The sequence below is a fragment of the Gadus macrocephalus genome, chromosome 2, assembly GCF_031168955.1.
Source record: "Gadus macrocephalus chromosome 2, ASM3116895v1".
Classification (NCBI taxonomy): domain Eukaryota; kingdom Metazoa; phylum Chordata; class Actinopteri; order Gadiformes; family Gadidae; genus Gadus; species Gadus macrocephalus.
The window spans coordinates 2,481,234-2,502,060 of record NC_082383.1 but is presented as its reverse complement, the minus strand read 5'-3'; the positions used below and the strand labels follow the sequence as shown (position 1 = coordinate 2,502,060).

Genomic DNA, 20,827 nt, shown 5'->3' with positions numbered 1-20,827 from the left:
GAACAGCTTGGTTTTCCCTCGACCCATGGTCTGATCTCTGCCTTTGGGTTCACCTCCCTGCGAGCCGTGACAACACAAGTGTTAGTAATTGGTATCGCAGAGAGGCGATCGGGCCTGCTATAAGCTCTGCTGTTTGTCTCGGAAAGCCCCTTGATGAACCGCGGGCTAAAATTAACCAATGAGAAGGCATGGACGCATGCCTTCCCACCGTGTCGTTGGTGTGATGGCAAGGACAATCCGTTAACTTATAGGATGAGTACAACCATACTGCTCTGTCTGATGTGATGCATCCACACTTGCAGGGTCCTGTATTACTCGATCTGGATGGAATTGGTTCAAAGCAAGAAAGGCCTCCATTGTAAATGGAAATTTGTTTAGCTACACAAATTAATACTCCAGACTTTCCTCCACAATGGGCTGTGTTCTTAGTGAATAGACGAAGCGGGGGATGTGTGTGATGGCTGAGGGGATGAGTGGGTAAATGGATAAATGGATAAAAGAGCGATACGTTGCACGGATACAGAGAGCCACAATTATTATTATTTTTATCCCTTTAAAACCTATCATGGTTTAACCCTTTACATGCTCTGACATTAACAATTACCTCTTAAAATTACTTCTATCCGAGTAAAAAAGCCACAAAGGCTTTATATTAAGGGCTTCTTTCTCCTTTACATTCTCTGGCAACTCCATAAAAAAAGATCGCTTAAAACTACCTTATCTGATGAAAACAGCCACAAACGCCGTCAAATACAGGCTTTTCTTTTCTTTCGATTGTTTAGCAACTCCCCTAACAAATACCTCTTAAAAGTGTTTGTATCTGATTAAAAAATACACAAAATACTTTAAATTAGGGCAACGGGTCACAATATGTGACCTTACAGTCTCTACAGCAGATTCCAGCATCATGCATCTGTTTTACATCTGAATGAACCGACGGCGTTGGGGTCCGCGTGACAAACAAAAGGAAAGAGCAGTGCCTTCATGTTTACCCTCCTGTGTGGAAGATGCTGGTTCCCATGGCCTGCGTGGCAACGACTCTATTCACACAAGATAATTGGCAAGAGAATCCCCCAGCTATCGGTAACCCTGCCCTCTAAAGATCCCCCCCACCTCGCCTGGGAGACGGAGTGAGGGTGGATCAATGGGGCCCCGAGCGCCTTCTACGTCAGCCAACAGAGACTTTTATCTGGACGGAATTCGCCCGTCGCGGCCTGTCTGCTGTAGAGCAGACCTGGGACCACCATGCCTTAGATAAGGGCTGGGACATGAGATATACATACCGTACTGTACACACACACATGCACGCGCGCATGCACACGCACGCTCTCGTAATCAGGTCCTCTCTGCTGAAGCACATGTCAGCTTCCAACACATAAAACCCACATATAGATTCAGTACAAAGACTCACGCATGTGTACACTCATGTCCTTGAATCTATACCTTCAGCAGCTTTAGGTCAACCAGACTTGGTTGACCTAAAGCTGGTTTGTTACACAGAACCCACTGGGGAGGATTCCTGGGGGATTGTTCAGAAAAGGTTCAGGAACTTTAAAGGAATACTGGTGCGAAATACCACTGGTGGGTCGGACACAAACGTATATGCTGACGAGATGGATTCTAATAGGATTGTGATGTTATGGATCCGTCTAAAAAGCATTGCCATTTAGACAGATCACCTTTACCACCACATTAACTGAGTGGTCCAGAATCTCAACCCAGGCTATAGAAGTGGAGTGAGTTATATCATTGAATTGGCCAGTAGAGTTCTAGAGTAAAGTTTCCAAAAGTAAATCTGAAACACACACACGCAAATACAATAAAGTAGGACATCGATAGAAAAAGGAGAAGAAATGTTTAAATGTTCAAAGCAACAACGTCTTTTATTGCAGTTAACAACTTAGTAGATAGTCTAGGGATTCGATGCGACGGTTATTTTGACATTTTTCTACCACAGTCGTGTGCGTAGACACACAAGGTCAGAGAACAAAACAACATCTCGAACTGAAGGTCAACAATGAGGACTGCAGTGAGTGTTACGGGTTACACTCTGTACGCTAAAACCTCACTGCAGATCTAGTTTATGGATTTAACGTTATGGTTGTTATCGCAGTATAGCTTTTAGTAGAGCTTTTAGGGGACGAGAGCTGACAACAACAACAACAACAGACCTCGTCACGCTTCTAACGTTAAAGTACACGACAAACCGAAAAGTTTTCCCCGCTGGGGGCGAGGAAGGGGACGGGGGGTCAGGGGGAGAGAAGGGGAGGGTTTGGGGGGGGAGGGGTGGTGACCATGGAGACCGACGAAGTCCGTCCGCTTCACCTCCTTATCTGAGCACCCTCTTGAGTGTCCGCGGGCCCGCTATCACGCCAGCACTTCAGAAAGTGGGTGGAGGAGGTCTGGTGGTGGTGGGGGTGGGGGGGTGTGGGGGGGGGAGGGATGGTACACATTCCAGTAATTTCTTCCCTCCTCTCCTCTTCCCGGGGGGGGGGGGGGGGGTGTTATCGTAGATGCTCTCCACACACACACGCACGCACGCACCATACACACCCGCGCGCACACACACACACCATACACTCACACACACACCTTCACACTTCCGTAATAAAAGTAATTCTGATACTGACGCACACACACACACACACACACACGCACACACGCACACACGCACACACAGAAGCCGGCACCCAATGATTCCTTCATAGCACCCGGGAAGGATAAAAATACCAAGCAGACACCTGCGCTTCGGTCCCCGCTGCCCTCGTTCACTTTACACCGCCGCCTTCCCTCGAGTCGCCGCGCTCGGACGCGACTCGCGGCGGAACTCAAACTCAGACTTCACGTACAACATGTCCCCGATCATCACTCTCTCAACACTTCCTCTGTTCAGACCAGAACCCACCAGAGCGTTAAAACCCTTCGCATTCGTCAGACAGAAAGTACAAACGTTTATTTATATCTGGATTTTTGTTGGTTTAGGCAAAAACGATATAGACCCCTCTTTGTTAGGCGGGCCTAACAAAGAGGGGTCTATATCGTTTGGGGAGAATCAGGAGGAAAATCATGACTTCGTAATTGGTTTGAGGGTTTGGAGGGGCTTTTATGATTCTAGGGTCGATTTTTTATTTGGATACATAAGTTAGTGGTTGGCTAGTTTTCTTTTTTTGTTGTTTTGCAGACACAGAGATCAGGGCACATCCTTGTGTTCCTCGGTGGACTCCTTGATGATCTGAAATAAAGAAGAAGAGTTGATTTAGACGGAGTAGAGGCCTTAATGTGTGTGAGGCGCTGTGGTTTATTGGCTGCTCGGGGCCTCAGGTGTGTATGGACGCTTGTGATTTGTGTTTCACACTTGCGACACACCGCCCCCTACAGGCGAAGGAGGCGAAGTGGCGCGACTAAACAAAGTGTCACACACACACACCTCCCCGTCTCGGGTCTCCACGGTGCGGACCAAGACTCTTCTCTTCACGGTGGCCTCCGGGGGTTTGGTGTCGACGTTTGTTTCTGAAGGAGGAGAGAGCAGAGTCTTATGTAAATGTGAATCACGACGTGTGAATCCCAGTGGGAAAGCCTACCCGGTATATCTGATATGTTGGCAGCATTGTTTGCATGAAGGAAATAATAGATAAATATAGTTCCCCAACATAATACCTGATGATATGAAGGGATAGATGTTTACAGACAAAATTATAATTACTACATTTTAAGTCGGGCTAAACATTTCCCACAAAAAGGTTTTAGAAGTGTAAAAAATACCCTTAAACATTTTTAAAAAATTCCGTTTTAATTTGTTTTAATTGAATTATCTCATCCCTAGTAGTCATCCATATAGCTATATATCTTGCCATTATTTTCAATCCCTTACTCACCTCTGAACTGCATATTGGCGAAACTCTGCACAGGAACTGTGATCCTACAGAAAACCACCACAACCGTCAGACAGCGTCAGGAACCACCACAGACCAGTACATGCTAACTTCATCCAGCTAATCTCATCCTAGCTATCTTTGTTGTATACAGGGAATGGGGTAACCTAGCGATTGGTAGCGCTTGGCACTTGGTTGAACAGCGGTATATTGTTGTTTCTCTTTCTTTTGACAGATGTACTTATTGTAAGTCACTTTGGATAAAAGCATCTGCTAAGCACCCTTAAAAGGCACCCAGTGCAACTTTCGAGGCTTAAAAATAAACATTCAATTTCTAGTCTTTTTTACACGTAGTAAGTTTCAATAACTCCATACCATTACATACCGACATTTAAGCAGCAAAGATGAGACGTCGTTGTGTGGTGAGAACTGATACAAAATCGATAACAACAACAATGCCGCCATTTTCTTTATTTTTTGTAACCTACAATAAATAAAGCAGGCTTCCAGTCAATGGAAAAATGGCTTCTCCCCACCGGCGATTGTTGTTGTTTACGATTTTCTATCAGTTCTCACCACACAACGACGTCTCATCTTTGCTCCTTGAATGTCGATATGTAATGGTATGGAGTTATTGAAACTTACTACGTGTAAAAAAGACTAGAAATTGAATGTTTATTTTTCATTGAATGTTTACATAAAGTTGCACTGGGTGCCCTTAATGTAAATGTGACTCCAGCCTTAACCCCCGGGCGTCCCTCACCTGCCCTCCTCCCCTTCCAGCAGCTTCCTGTAGGTGGCGATCTCGATGTCCAGGGCCAGCTTGACGTTGAGCAGGTCCTGGTACTCCTGCAGATGGCGGGCCATCTCCTCCTTCAGCCCGTTGATCTCGTCCTCTAGACGGTTCACCGTGTCCTGGTAGCTCGCCGTCTCCATGGCGCAGCGGTCCTCCGCGTCACGCAGCTGACGCTCCAACGACTCGTTCTGAGGACGACGAGGACGAAGGAGATGATGATGAGGATGATGACCACGACGGAGGATGAGGACGATGATGACAATGACAAATGGTAAATGGAGTACATTTATACAGCGCTTTTCTAACCGGTGGCCACTCAAAGCGCTTAACAACATCTCCTATTATTCTCCCATTCATGCACACAGTCACACACCGGCGACGTTGTCAGACACCCAAGGCGACGTCGGACGCATCTAGGGTGAGGCGTCTGGCTCCGGGACACCTCGACACTCCGGGAAGGAGCCGGGGATCGAACCAGCAACCTTTCGGTTACGAGTCAATCCGCTCTATCTCCTGAGTCACTGCTGCCCTTCGTCATGATGATGACAAGGATGATGATGATGATGATGATGATGATGATGATGATGATGATGGCAGACGGTGAGCGGCCAATGGGGTGCCGTCGGTGCACTCGAGGGCGAGTCTCGCCGACCAAACCAAACAACGGTAAACCCGTTTGGTTGACTCACCGTTCCTCGGAGGGAGTCCAGGTCACAGGTCAGCACCTGGAGCTGCCGGCGGTAGTCGTTAGCCTCCTGCTTGGCCAGGCGCAGGGCCTCCGCGTTCCGGCCCGCCGAGTCCGTCATGTCGGCAAACTGGGACAGAAAAACAGTTTAATCGTTGTTATTCTTTTGCGAGAAGGGGATCGTCACGCTTGGCTGGTTGCTAGCATGAGAGAGTTCATGCAGAAAAGTCGAACCGTTGACGTCATTGATCCGACTCTGATTAAAGGGGTGACATTATGCCACCAGGTGTGAGTGTGATAACTGGTGAAATCGCGAGTGGGCGTGGCCACCTAGATGCACGCTGGATGGATCTGTCTACCAGCCTACCCAGTGGACTGTAGCAAACGTTGCTCATTTGTCTGTCATACACCTAGATTGACACGCCCACTTGTGATGTCGCTAAGGCACAGGGAAGGGCAAGTATTCAAACGGCTTGTAACGACTAATTACACTTACACCTGGTGTTATGATATCACCCCTTTAAAGATGACGTGAAGATGCCCCCCCCCCCCCCCCCCCCCACGGAGGGCCTCTTGGTGTACCTTGGACCGGTACCACTCCTCCGTCTCCTGCATGTTGGACGAGGCCATGGACTCGTACTGCACCCTGATGTCCCTCAGGGCGACCGTCAGGTCGGGCTTGGACACGTCCAGATCCACGTGGACCTGCTGGGCCAGAGCCTGCTCCTGGAGCTCCCGCTGCTCCTGGGAGGAGGAGGGGGAGGAGGGGGAGGGGGAGGAGGAGGGGGGGGGAGGAGGAGGAGGAGGAGGAGGAGGAGGAGGAGGAGGAGCAGGAGGAGCAGGAGGGGGAGGAGGAGGGAGAGGGGAGGAGGGGGACAGGAGGGGGAGGAGGAGGAGGAGGAGAAGGAGGGGGAGGAGGAGGAGGGGGAGGAGGGGGAGGAGGGGGAGGGGGAGGAGGAGGGGGAGGAGGAGAAGGGGGAGGAGGGGTTAGAGGAGGTGGATAGCTGGAGGCTGAAGGGACGTGTAAAAGGATGGAGATTTCTCGACCCTGCCCCATTGGACTGTGGGGCTCGGTGAGGCTGCACACCTGTTGTACATCGAGCAATCAATGTGCAACAGGTTTGAACCAGCCATCACCACACACACTCAGATGTCCTGCGTGGCGGCATGGAGCCCCCGGTCATGTGTCATTGTCTGCAGACCTCACAATAAACCGGATTCCAACACCACCCGTCGTCCCTGGTTGTGGAGGAGCCAAGGGACGGCACCTAAGAGGCGTGTAGCATGTTACCGCCCACAGATACTCAACGACACTGACGCGTGAAACATGCAATGTTGGGCCATTAATTCAACTCTTCCGTCGATTGGTTGATTTTGGACTCACTGATTGATTTTGGACTCACTGCTATCATTTTGACCCATCGATTGATTCTCGACTCATTGATTGATTTTTGACTCATTGATCGATTGGCAGACGTGAGGCTCTAGGGGACGCTCACCTCCTCGTGGATCTTCTTGAGGAAGACGATCTCATCGTTCAGGGCCTCGATCTTCCTCTCCAGCTGGATGCGGTTCAGAGACGCCTCGTCCACATCCTGTCACAGGGCAGGAAGTGAGCGGTGCTTATTCATACAGACGTACCGTTCCGATGCACACATCGTTGTAGAGAGACGGCAACGCAGGTACCTGTCTGAAAACGTTGAGGTTGTTCTCCGCGTCTTGTCGCTGCCCAGTTTCCTCTTGCAATCTGAGAAGAACCCAAGATAAAAAGGCAGGGTGAGTCACTGACAGGCATAACAATGGAGTTAGGAGTCGTTACAGACACGTAACAATTACAGATCCATTTGTCTTGCTCTTCGTGCGCTCAAACCAGAGCAGCCATATGCTGCCTGCAGCGTCGTGTTTAATATCGAAGTGAGTCTGGTGTTTCTCATGGTTCGACGCTACGACATCAATAAAACAAAGAAAAACAGCAGGTGGCCAGAACTAAAACCATTCCGGACACTTTGAGTCATTAAGACAGCATAAATAACGCTGCATGTTATTCACAGATGATCGGGATTAACCGTCACACACTGACAAGATAAAGTATTCATTGGAAATTATTAATTATCAAATATGAATAAATGTTTTGTAGCACATTATTACACCACGTTACTTTATTTCTGAAAACTACACGTTTTAAACTGTTCCAATGAGAACAAAACAAACAGCCAAAAAGAAAACTGAAAACGAATTTATACATGCTAATGTTAGCCTTGTTAGCCCCGCGGCGCCTGCATCACTGCGGGGATCAGAAGACCTTTAGCGCGGTGTGCGGCGCCGCGCCGCGCTAGCTCCCTGCCTAGCGCTATGCGCTGAACGGTGAGCTCACGTCTCGGTGCACATCCATCTCCGTCTGGCTGCCAGGAACCTTTCCCAGGGGGGAGGAGCCTCAGAGGGCACAAAGGACCTCCACACACGCACACACGCACACGCACGCACGTGACATTTGCATTCAGTCATGCAGAGTTTAGGAACGGGACGTCTCAGGGGGCGAGAGCAGCAGGAACAACACCGTGACCTTTAACCCCGTCTGCAGAACAACTAATGTTGTTAAATTTTTCTCACAATATGACAACTACACACACGCATCGTGACTCTCGACCACAACCATGGGAACAACGTGCGAGGCTCATGCATGGCCGCCAGCTGTTGGCCATCGGAAGTCCGTCTGGAAGGACGGATGAGGTATCAAAAGAAAGCCTTCCCGGAATGCAAAGCTGCACATTCCGAACGAGATGAATCCAATCTGCATATTAATGCACTGCACAGGAAGAAGAATCCCGACTGAATCGCTGTGACTCATTTGAAGGCTTACATTCTTCTCATTTCCTCAAATACCAGCCATCGTCGGTATGGATCAAATTAGAGTAAATAGGCCTAGTCACATCGTGACGTCGCGTCGGAATAACGCCTCCTTCCTGAAGCGTGGCAGCATAGGAGTGTGATTGGGTAGCTATGGTGATCTGGTCATTGTTTAATTATGCAGCGTGAAATGTCATTATGGGAAGACATCGTTGAGTTTGTAATTGCCACAGCAATACTTCACGTGACAAAACAAGGTTTTAATTATTTCGATTACGGTACATTTATTTTTATTGCCGTAAGTGTGTGCATGTCCAATCTATTTGGCATTGTAAACATGAACATTTGAATGCTGCAAACACTCACAATCTAGTGAGAAACACCCAACAGTACGCCAAAGTACCCCTAGCGGTGCACGTAACCCCTTTTGAGAACCACTGCACTGGACTAGACCACCTGGCTCCTGTAAACTCCCAGGGTGTGACCTCCTGACCTCTGCTTGAGCGTGGCCAGGTCCCCGGCCAGGTTGTCCCTCTCGATCTCCAGCCGGCCCCTGGCGGCCCCCAGCCCGTCCACCTGCCGGCGCAGCTCCCGGAGCTCCTCCTGGACGATCTCGCCCAGCCGGCTGGGCTCCTTGGCCTTCAGCTGGTTCAGCTCGGCCACCAGCATCTTGTTCTGCTGCTCCAGGAAGCGCACCTTCTCGATGTAGCTGGCGAAGCGGTCGTTCAGCCCCATCATCTGCACCTTCTCGTTGGTCCGGGTCTCCTTGTAGTGCGCCTTCATCAGCGAGTCCGCCGGGAAGTCCAGGCGCTCGCCGCTGCCGCCGCCGCCGCCACCACCGCCGCCGGCCGAGGAGCCCAGGGAGATGCGGAGGGAGGGGGAGAGAGAGTGATGGGTGAGGTGGCGGGGGAGGCTGCTGCCGCCGTGCCAGGAGTAGCGGCTAGAGGAGAGGCTCCCCGCCCTGAGACCCCCGCCGCCGCCGGCCCCGGAGCCCTGCGACCCGAAGCGCTTCCTGTAGGACGACTGGACCCTCTGAGCATCCATCATGATCACCGGGAGGGAGTGAGGCTCGGGACTGGAAGAGGGCCGGGTTTATATAGGGGTACCCCCCCCCCCCCCCCACCTCGCTCTGTCCTGAGCGGAGAGAGGCCACAGGGTGGGACAGCGGCAGGCCAAAGTTGTGTGTGTGTGTGTGTGTGTGTGTGTGTGTGTGTGTGTGTATGTATCTGTGTGTTTGTTTTTGTGTGTGTTTAAGTGTGTGTGTGTGTGTTTGTTTTTGTGTGTGTGTGTTCAGTGAATGGGCCAGAAAGAGAGAGAGCAGTGCAGAGGGGTTGATGTAGACCTGGCATAAATAAAGATGTGAGCCAGGGATTGTTTGTGCTCAACCACACCTCCCTCACTCTCCCCCTTTTCTCCCCCATAGTCTGACTCTGTCTCTCTCTCTCTGTCTCTCTCTCTCTCTCTCTTTCTATTTTAATTTAATGAAAGGGAGTCTGAGTGACAGGAGCTGGCCATCAGCTCCACATGAGGCCAAACAGAAAGATGGTGGACAGGCCCAAAGGGGAACAGCAGAAGCTTAACAGTTCTCATCTCGCACACTCTCACGGAGGAGAAAACCACAGGGCTTAATGAGGTTGGACAGCAGCGCTCGATAGATTACAGCGGGGCCACTGTACAAAATGTTAGCGGCGCTATTATCTGGCAGCGAGAGAGAGAGACGGGCCGGGTCCAGCGTGTAGCAGTACCGTGACGTATGAGAGCCGGACGGAGACCTGGGGTCAGAAGCATCACGGTCACAGCTTCGGCTGCAATAAGGAACAAGTCACGATAGTTAAGGATGTTGTGATGGGTTTAAAAATGGATTCATGTTGAAGAGATATTGATTCAGACTTGAGAGCATTTGACATTCATCCTTGTTCGGTGTATATTGAGTTCGATTTTTGAGTGCATTACCTTTTTTCACAACATATACATTTTTGATCTAATGCAAATATATTTGCATATTATTATATGCAAATTCTGTATAATATATTATATTATATTATTATATTTGTCTGATATATCAGACATTCACGGGCATCATGAGACTAAAACCCGTGACTGGACGTGGACTCATCGTTCTGTGATCGATCCCTCTCCGGTGTTACCCCGCCCCACCCCACCACCCCACCACCCTCCACCCTCCACCCCGCATCAGACGCTGGGGGGACGTCCAGGCACACAGGGGGGTCCCCGGGGGCCTGATGGACGCAGCTCCTTAGCGTTGCGGGGGGCCAGCACGTCAAAGCTTCACACTGCATTTATTTTTACGGACTTCCCCTTTTGACAGGAGACCCCCGATGGTTCGGTTGCTGGGGGTTTCGGGGGGCCCAGAGATCTGCCTGGTTCCTGGAAACAGTGGTCTGTGTTTTTAGGGTCAGAATGAACGATTCACAAGGATTTTGTGTTGCTTGCTTTTAATAAATGGTGGAATAATCAGATTGATTTGATGACATTTTCCATTGGTCCTTCAGATCTTTTCTTCCAAGTGTTTGCACGCACGTGCACGTGCACGCACAAAAGTTCACTCGCACACACCCACACACACACACGCACGCACGCACGCACGCACACACGCACACACACACACACACACACACACACACACACACACACACACACACACACACACACGCACACACACACACACACACACACACACACAAACACCAACAAACAAACACACGCACCAACGCACACCTTTGCACCGAATTAATTAAGCATACTATTTTTGCCAAACTCTCACCCAGGGCGACCTAGAATAACCCTCAGTCGCACAGCTGGGAATCGCGAACGAATTCTGAACCACACGGCTTGTAAACCCTTTGTGTGACCAAATCCACCCAAACGATGATGACCACGTCCCTGGAGCCGTTCACGCCGACGTCTCTATCCTCAAGTAAACCGTGACCTCGCAACAAGACGTCCCCTGTGAGGGGAACACAAAACACAAAGAGCCAGTGTGTCCCCCCCCCCCCCCCCCCATCATCCAGCCAGCGGTAGCCCTGCAGGCGACAGTAAATAACCGGCTTCAGGGCCGTCACTGTCTGGCCGCGCGCTGGACTCTGTTTGTCATCTGGACACCGGAGTGACTTGAATTCCAATTAGTGTTCCCATTAATAGCTGTTAAATAACAGGCCCCCACTGCGGAGGCTGGCCGACATCGGGGTGATTTACAGGGCCCGCCGTCCCTCGCTGGAAACGAAAGGCTCCGTCTGGAACCGTCGTCTGGGGCCGCCGTGGACGCCGCCTCAGATCTGGTCTCTGAGGTAATCTGTGGCCATGGCTGAAGCATCCTGAGGAGAGGGGTGAGAGAGGGAGAGGGGGGAGGGAGAGAGAGAGGGAGAGGGCGGGGAGAGAGGGAGAAAAGAGGGAGGGAGAGAGATTGAGTGAGAGAGAGACAGAGACAGAGAGAGAAGATAGGGAGGGAGAGGGGGGAGAGAGAGGGAGAGAGAGAGATGATGAGGGAGAGAGAGAGAGAGGGGAAGGGAGAGAGAGGGGAGTGAAAGAGATGGAGGGAAAGAGAGGAGCGGGCAGAAGGACAGAGAGCGAGAGAGATGGAGGTGAAAAGAGAGAGCGAGGGAGAGAGGAGAGAGCAAAGAGAGGACAAGGTTTTGGAGGGACAAGGGGCTAGACCTTTAGAGTCAGAGAAAGGGAGAGGGCAATAAAGAGAGATGTGAGAGCGCTCAGAGAGAGTGAGGTATTGAAGGGACAAAGCGGCCGACCTTTAGATGAAGAGAAAAAACCTGACAAGAGAGAGGGGTGAGACAGGGAGAGAAAGAGAAAGAGAGAAAGATGGATCGACCCCCCCCCAGTCCACTGCTCTGTAGTGAGGTTCAGTCGAGGTCCAAGTCCAACAACGGACTTCATGTGCGTAACACAAAGGGGACCACCTCACCTCCAGGAACCGGGAGACTCAACGCGAGGGGAGCAGGACTCCACTACAGCGTCGTGGGAGAGGAGCTTCACCGCCAGGGCGGACCCCAGCGCCAGCGAAGGGGCTGTCCAACCACACCAACGCCACCACAACACCACGAGCTCGCCAACACGCTGTCGGTCGATTCAACATGAAAAGAAAGGCACTCCGCAGATATGGCAAGGACGTGTGCCACAACAAGCAAACAAACAGACGGCTTCACTTGGGGTGTGAATGTTTCTTCATCACGCTTACACAAAAGACTCAGAGTTCAGCTATTTCCAGCGAGAATGGTCATTTGCATTTGAAATCGACAATTTCTAGACTTTCCTTCTGGTCAATTCAATGTTATCTTGGCTAACGGTGATTTTCTTATAAAAATAAGGACATTTCTGAGTGACCCCAAACTTTTGAATGGTAGTGTAAATACGTGAAATACTTCTGACTTCGATGGCTAAATTTGAAGAACATGGAAAGGGAATGTGGTGAGCAGGTAGATTCTCTAATTTGATTACACTAGGGTGAGCTAGGTTTCCTAGCAAGTGATCTATAAGCTTGAATCAAAAAAAAACCCAGGTCATATGCATCATGAAAACGTCACTATTACTACTTTACAGATTGATGTTCTGTGAATGCTAGCAGTCCCGGTGTGTCTTAGTCCAACTGCAGAGAGCTTAACGAGCCAATACCAGTGTTTTACTGGGCGCCACAAAGCCTATAGCGATAAACAGTCAGTTAAATTCAGGTCCTACACTCTGAGGCAACCGCATTCCAAACCAGCTTAGAAATGCAAAGCAAAGCACATAGCGACATGGGCCGCATTCCAACACTAAAAAAATACACTGGGTCTTCGAGTTCAAGAGACAAAATGCTCAATTTATTTGCTTTTAAGAAAATGTACATTTTATATATACATACAGTCATTAAACAATACATGTTTTGTCCATATTGTAAAATATTTTTTTTCATACACTAGACGTTGCACTGCAAGTCATGTCCGATACTTAATCCATTTCAATGATATAAATCTCTATTGATCTCTAAACTCTATAGGTCGTCTGCTCCTCCCAGGGTTCTTGGCCTGTAAGTTACGCTGACCAATCAGGTGAAGCCTGTACAAAACAAAGTCGTCTCATTGGGTAGAGCAACGGATACTGTCACTTGGTGCCGGTCCAGTTTTGTGTATCATTGGTTTACACTCAATTTCTCTCTGTGTTGAGACTACATGGTCTCTTTCTCCCTCTCCCTCTCCTTCTCTTTCTCTGTCTCTCTCTCTCTCTCTCTCTCTCTCACTCTCTCTCTCACTCTCTCCCTCTCTCTCTCTTACCTCCCTCTCTCTCCTCTCTCTTTCTCTGTCTCTCTCTCTCTCTCTCTCTCTCTCACTCACACTCTCTCTCCCTCTCTCTCACAGTCTCTCCCTCTCTCTCTTACCTCCCTCTCTCTCCTCTCTTTCTCTGTCTCTCTCTCTCTCTCTCTCTCTCTCTCTCTCTCTCTCTCTCACACTCTCTCCCTCTCTCTCTCTTACCTCCCTCTCTCTCCTCTCTTTCTCTGTCTCTCTCTCTCTCTCTCTGTCTCTCTCTCTCACTCACACTCTCTCTCCCTCTCTCTCACAGTCTCTCCCTCTCTCTCTTACCTCCCTCTCTCTCCTCTCTCTCTCTCTTTCTCTCTCTCAACACATATCACTCACACCATAATCTAAATTAAAATAAGACCAGGCTTTGATCTTCGAGGACACACTGCAATGATTTGTGGAATGAATCCATTGATGGATTAGAAATAATTTAAGTCAATAATGGCGAATAAGTGAAATACAAATAATAGCATTGATCTGGAAGCCAGCACCAAGCGTTCAAATCCATTGTTGCACCCTTTAGAAATAAACCCCAATGTCTCTACTTAATTATGCAAAACCAGCTGCTTTCAATTCATTATGTTTTAAGACGCAATGTCCTAAAGGTATATTTATAAACGACATGGTCTTGTATATAAAAAATATATTTATGCACGTATATTTGTTTATAAAATTGAATCAAATCAACACAAGGCATAAATAAAAATAGACTGATTTTTCACATTAAAAATAAAGAAATACATTGGCTAGGAGTCAGAAAAATAGGCCAACAAACATTCATGTTTTTGTTCCATCTTAGTGCAACTGGCTGAAATGGACGTTAACATAAAGCCTCTCCATCACCAAGAAGCATTGGTCCAACACACCTTAGGTGAGCAGCACTGTCTAATCGCTCCTAGTTCCTATATTATTTTGTGTGTTTTGCTATTTTGGAATAGTGACTGCTTCCAGTCGCCAGGTGCTCTGAGCAAACGAGAAAAACCCTTTCTGATATTATGGTCACAAAATAACACATTTTACACGAACCCTCTTTGGCACGTTTAAAAAAGTAATACACAGCTATGTGCTAATGTGATGTAGTCCGACTTCTGCTAGCAAGTTCATCGTAGAAAGAAAGTTTGGAGTGGGCTGTCATTTTACCACCAACCAGTATAAAAAATGTATTGAGAACTCAAGGAATGGACGTTTTCTTTGTTGTTTTGTAAATGATTGTCATCATTTACAAAGGCATGCTGAATGAGGTCTAGCACTGGAAGCTTGGAGATAAGAAGCAAGGAGAAGTACAACCTCTCTCCCAGCAGGTACAAAAGGCTTGCTGAGCTTTTGCTCTGAAACATCAGACAGCTCATTTTAATCTCAAAGGAGGCGACTGAGACTAAGTCGTGGTGGGTTCCGGGTAACTCTGTTGTGTAGCATTACGGGGCGAGGGCCCTTAACAAACACTTGCAGCCGTAGAGAGGATGTAAACAAGGGAGAGAAGGATTCAGCTCGACTGTGTGTTAATACGACACCAACCGCGTCACAATGAACTCTATCGTGAGTACATTGCTTACAGTGTGTGTGTGTCGGTGTGTTTGTGAGTGTGTGTCCCAAAGAAACACACTGGCAGCTAACCCACAAGGCAAAACATACTCTGCATGAGGGTTCCCTCTGGTGGTGAAAACGTGTCCAGGATTGTCCATGAGCAACATGGACTCTTAGACCCAAAGCACACCACGGCAGCATAGGCACAGACGCAAAATAAAGTTTAGAAATTTCCACACATCCAAAAATAGACTTGAGTCATGTACGAAGTGACCGAAGACCGTACGATCGCTCTCAGCGTGATTAGCTCCGTTATAAAAATAGGATTCTATTTCCTTTGTTGGTCGCGCTGTAGAAAAGTCCTGAAAGGTGGAGTGCTCCGCGTGCCTCAGCCCGACAGGCCCTCCGAGCGGCCTGGTAGGCAGTGGAGCCACGGGTTGGGCGAAGAGGCGCCCATGCTGACCCCCTATTGGACAACGAGCGGAGAATGGGCGGGGTGTGCGCGGGGAAACGAGCCAACGAGTCTCTCCTTCAGCAAAGGATCTGGGAGAAGGGGCGTCCATGCTCGCCTCTCATTGGACGCCGAGCGAAGAATGGGCGGGTCATGCGCACGGCAACGAGCCGACGAGCCGCGAGTAAGTCTCTCCTTCAGCAGAGGGTCTGGGAGAAGGGGCGTCCATGCTCGCCTCCCATTGGACACCGAGCAGGGAATGGGCGGGGCATGTGCACGCCATCGGCCAATGAGCTGTGGCTAGGGCGGTCCTTCAGCCGAGGATCATGGAGAAGGGGTCGCCGTGCTAGCCTCCCATTGGACACCGAGCGGAGAATGGGCGGGGCTTTGTGCACGGTCAACGAGCCAACGAGCCAACGAGGCGCGGGTCCGTCCGTCCGTCCGTCCGTCAGCAGAGGCTCTGGGAGAAGGGGTGCCGGAGCAGCTCCTCGGCGCCGGGCCGGAGCTTGGGCTCCACGAAGATGCGGCGCAGGAAGTCGCGCGTCTTGTCGGAGGAGGTGGGCGGGAGCAGCGGGTTGGTCGGCTGCGTGGCGATCTTAAAGATGGCCGCCATGGCCTCGTACTCGGCCCAGGGGGGCTTCTCCGTCAACATCTCCACCACCGTGCAGCCCAGGGACCTGGAGGGGGGGGGGGGGGGTACACACACATGTAATGAGCATGTGCACACACACGCACGAAGACGCAGAGTCACACACACACATACATACACACACACACGCACAATGAGCATGTGCACGCACACACACACAATGAGAATGTACATGTGTACAAACACAAACAAACACACACACACACACGCACCCACACACACACATACACACATACACACATAAACACATGTACGTTTTTGAAATTCAGCTGATGGTTGACAACCCGAGGATCCCACCCCCTAGTGATGCCTTTTGGCCTCCTCGAGGACCGCTTTAAACTAATCTCACTACCCCCTCGACCCATCCTGGCCTTCATCCAGTGACTTCCTTCTCCTGCTGGCCCAGGGACCAATCACGGGAGGGGAATCCTCCTGGGGGAGCAGGTGACCTGAGCTGGCCAATGGGAGACCTCCGAGCGCCAGGTTAAACATAGCGGAGCGGCTCCTCCCCTTTTCCTTTAGGAGGGCGTTCCAGGACGCTTTTGGAAGTTGTTTTCTACTTTTTGGCATTAAATCTAGCTTTCCATCCGTGGAAACTTCTCTAATCTAATGTATTTCCTAAGAAGGACCTGGAAAAGCACCGCTCAGTACAACCAAAGCTGTGATAGAGAGAGAGAAAGCTATTATAGGAGTCACATGGAACGTAATGAAACGGGAACCACACTGCAGTACCACGACTGACCACTGGGGGGCAGAGGATGTGCATGCATGTAAATAGGGATGAACGCTGTATCATGATGATCTACGATTTCAGCTGTGCGAGCATCACATGGGCGGCCGTGCTGTAATGAATATGCATGAGGATGTGATCTGATGTCGAACAAAAAACTGCCCTTTTCACAGAAATAGATCAAAACTTCAAAACCTACCTTTTTAAGAATGCTTTTATCACATAACCTCCTTCCCTTCTGTCCCCTTCTCCTTTTTTTTTTATCTTTCTACTAAGATATGTTCTCATTGAGGGATTTTATTTTGTGTTTAGTCGGTAAAGCGTCTTTGAGCATTTAGAAAAGCTCTATATAGATCGAATGTATTATTATGATCAACTTTTAATCAATACCATAAAAAAGTTGTGTGTTCTTCTCCACAGTCAGAATAGGACCATGATGGCGTCAAGTCCCTGTCTAAGCTCAACGGCGCCTCTGGTGGTCACTCCCCATACTTAGCCAAGCGCCCAGCTTCTCATCAGAACATCTCTGGTCCAACATCGTTAAAGGAGACATATTATACCACCAGGTGCGAGTGTGATTAGCCATGACAAGCTGATTTGAAAATCTGCCTCTTCTGACATCACAAGTGGCCGTGTCCGCCTAGGTGTACGCCGGATAGATCAGTCTACCAGCCTACCCAGTGGACTGTAGCAAACGCTGCTCATCTATCCATCCATACATCTCGGTGGACACGCCCACTTGTGATGTCAGAAGAGGCGTGTAACGACTCATCACACTGACACCTGGTGGTTTAATATGTCCCCTTTAAGAGTCTACGTTCAGTGATCCCCCCATGGTTAACGCGGTCGCGCGGTTCCTAGCGGCCTCACCAGATGTCCGCCTTCCTGCCGTAGCCCTCTCCACTGATCACCTCCGGGCTCATCCAGTAGGGGGTGCCGGTCACCGAGCGGATGGCCGTGCCAGACATGCAGATGGTCTGCAGCCTCTTGCTGGCTCCGAAGTCCCCCAGCTTAACGTTGCCCGCTGAGTCCCGCAGGATGTTGGCGCCTGAGGGAGAAGAAACCCACACATTGCGTTCAACCCTTCTCGCCCTCAACCCTCGGTATTTACCCAGAATGCCCAGGGTGTTCTGTGGGGACGCACCTTTGATGTCCCTGTGCACAATCATGTTGCTGTGCAGGTAGGAGATGCCCTCCAGAATCTGCCGGGTGTACTTCCGGGTCACGTTCTCGGTCAGCGCGCCGTAGGCCTTTAGCTGGTCTTTGACTGAACCCTGGAAGGAAGCAGGAGTTAGCTTTAGTTAGCCTAGGGTCTCCTTCAGCTGGTCCTTGATTGAACCATGGAGGTGACCATGATGAGTTACTGGTAGTCTCCGAGGGGGGGGGGGGGGGGGGGAGTTTGCACACCTGCCAACGCTCTGTGAGGTATTTAGGATTGTTGTTTCCATCACTCTAACTCTACCCCCAACAAAGCTCAATGATAACCCCTCTCTCTGCCTCTGTAATCTATGTTCTGAATGTCCTTTCTGGGCTAAATAAAGTGTTGTTAGGTGAGTGCTGCATGCAGCGCTCAACTATTGTCCTTATGCTTTATTCTTTCTTTCTTTCTTTCCTCAATTTTTCACCTAGAGTCTCCATTCAAATTTTTAAATATTCAGAATAGCTTGGAATCGCGAGCTTCTTTTCAGATTTTTTAAATATTTTATACTTTTTAAGATATTCTACTTTTAAAATATTATCTTTTTTTTAACATGGGAGTCAAGGGGAGGACTGCTAAAGACGTAACTAAATCAATTTTCTACCGTTTATCTTCGTTCAAACCATTTAACAAATATACACACTTGTATCTTCAATAATATCCAAACGGAATTTCGATATCATTTAATCTTTCTTCAGAATCACAGTTTTAGTTTCAAACCGTCATATTCTGCAGTTGGTCCCATTGAAGCCGTCTGCCCATTCTGACATTTAAATTACTTAAGACATCCAGGCCTGCCTTAACCTGCTATTGGGCCCTGGGGCTGAGAGGTTTCGTAGGCCCCCTGAGAGGGGATCTGGGAGGGTGGGGGGGGGGGGGGGTTGGACGAGAAAATTCACATTGTCTTGGGCCTTCGCCGATCGCGGGGCCTATCATGGGCCAGTATTATTTTTTTTTTACTGCAGCTCATGATAGGCGTAGGCCCTGGGGCTTCAGCCCAGGCAAGCCCGTGCATTAAGGCGGCCTTGAAGACATCGTAACTCGGTCAAATTTCAATCGTTTACCTTCGTTCAAACCATTTAACAAATCTACACTCTTGTATCTTCAATAATATCCAAAATGGAATTTCGATATAATTTAACCTATATTCAGAATCACAGTTTTAGTTTCGCAGCATACGTTGACGCTGGAGTGTGAGGACGTTCAGCAGTTTTGCCAGATTGGGTGTTTTTTCCCACTCTATTGAGCTACTTTAATCAAACGTTTCAGATTCTTCAGTTCAATTCATTTTACATTTCTGCATTTTTAGCAATGCTTTGCGCTTTTCATTCAGCGGTTTACTCCATTTAGACTTTTGAACTTTTGTTCAAATCCCTTCACTTGATTTAAGCCATTTAACGTTTCTTTATGTCTTATGTCTATGTGGCTTTATTAAAAAATATTTTCAACCTCACTTTGTACTACAGCACTCACCGCATTTTCTGCAGGAAATGCATTTTCTAGTGTTTTATCTTATCGTTAGCCTCAAAGCATAGTTGCCCAATTCATATTTTAAGGTTCATCTTGTATCTAGCGTAAAATCATGATATCATGATTAAGTGATGTCTGGAGTGAAGTGGCCAAATATGTGTGACTTGGATCAACAACACAAGATGAAAACTACAATCCCAAATACCTCAGAAGCACATAGCTTTCCCGTGTCAACACACTGACGAGACAGGAGGAATGTACCAACTCCAACGCCAGGGGGGGGCAGCTTTCTTTGATCATTGTATTGGAAAAACCCTATTATATGAATATGTTATATTGAAAGAGGGGACGGGGGAAAACTGGGTGGTGCTGGGTGATACTGGGTGGTGCTGGGTGATACTGGGTGATGGTGGGTGATACTGGGTGATGGTGGGTGATACTGGGTGATGGTGGGTGATACTGGGTGATGGTGGGTGATACTGGGTGATGGTGGGTGATACTGGGTGATGGTGGGTGATACTGGGTGATGGTGGGAGGTGCTGGGTGATACTGGGTGGTGGTGGGTGATACTGGGTGATGGTGGGTGATACTGGGTGGTGCTGGGTGATACTGGGTGGTGCTGGGTGATACTGGGTGGTGCTGGGTGATACTGGGTGGTGGTGGATAATACTGGGTGGTGCTGGGTGATACTGGGTGATGGTGGATGATGGTGGGTGACGGTGGGAGGTGCTGGGTGATACTGGGTGATGGTGGATGATGGTGGGTGACGGTGGGAGGTGCTGGGTGATACTGGGTGATGGTGGATGATGGTGGGTGACGGTGGGAGGTGCTGGGTGATGGTGGGTGATGGTGGATGATGGTGGGTGACGGTGGGAGGTGGTGGGTGGTGGATGATGGGGGGTGGTGCTGGGTGACGGAGGAACTAGACTCACCCCCGGCATGTACTCCATGAAGATGGTGAGCGTCTTGTCGCTGTGGTCCCTCAGACAGCCGTAGTACTGGACGATGCGCTCGTGGTGGAGGTTCTTCAGCAGCTGGATCTCGCACTCCAGAGCGCTCACCTCCTATTGGACCACAGCAACCACAACAACAACCACATGACCGCGGTCCAGGAAGTCAGTCCACTAACAAACAGGGTCCCTGAACTCGGGGCAGGTACACAAACAGAACGTAAACACAGCGAGCCGAGGAACCGTCTGGAGCGAGCGCTTTCCGAGCCAAGAGCTGAGTTCCTAAAAAACAGTTCCTGTGTATACCTCAGAGAGAGAGGTCGGCCCTGGGGTCAGAACACAAGAGAGA

General features: G+C 49.4%; 2 protein-coding genes across 2 annotated transcripts in view; both read right to left on the bottom strand.

Moving 5' to 3' along the window:
- Positions 1 to 2,938: 2,938 nt before the first annotated feature.
- gfap (glial fibrillary acidic protein) lies at positions 2,939 to 9,262 on the bottom strand. Its single transcript, XM_060070327.1, has 9 exons — positions 8,694 to 9,262; positions 7,040 to 7,100; positions 6,853 to 6,948; positions 5,936 to 6,097; positions 5,358 to 5,483; positions 4,636 to 4,856; positions 3,876 to 3,919; positions 3,428 to 3,510; positions 2,939 to 3,232 (listed from the first exon to the last, which is right to left on the bottom strand). The coding sequence occupies exons 1-9, from the start codon at positions 9,245 to 9,247 to the stop codon at positions 3,191 to 3,193; spliced, it is 1,389 nt and encodes a 462-aa protein (XP_059926310.1). The 5' UTR covers positions 9,248 to 9,262; the 3' UTR covers positions 2,939 to 3,190.
- A 3,748-nt stretch (positions 9,263 to 13,010) lies between these two features.
- The window catches only part of map3k3 (mitogen-activated protein kinase kinase kinase 3), an 8,932-nt gene continuing 1,115 nt past the window's right edge, over positions 13,011 to 20,827 (bottom strand). The window contains exons 3-7 of the mRNA XM_060074895.1: positions 20,461 to 20,592; positions 18,005 to 18,134; positions 17,731 to 17,908; positions 13,767 to 16,158; positions 13,011 to 13,693 (exon numbers count right to left, since the gene is read on the bottom strand). Coding sequence (XP_059930878.1) covers positions 15,930 to 16,158; positions 17,731 to 17,908; positions 18,005 to 18,134; positions 20,461 to 20,592 — 669 coding nt within the window. The 3' untranslated portion in view covers positions 13,011 to 13,693; positions 13,767 to 15,929. The remainder of the gene's footprint in view (positions 13,694 to 13,766; positions 16,159 to 17,730; positions 17,909 to 18,004; positions 18,135 to 20,460; positions 20,593 to 20,827) is intronic.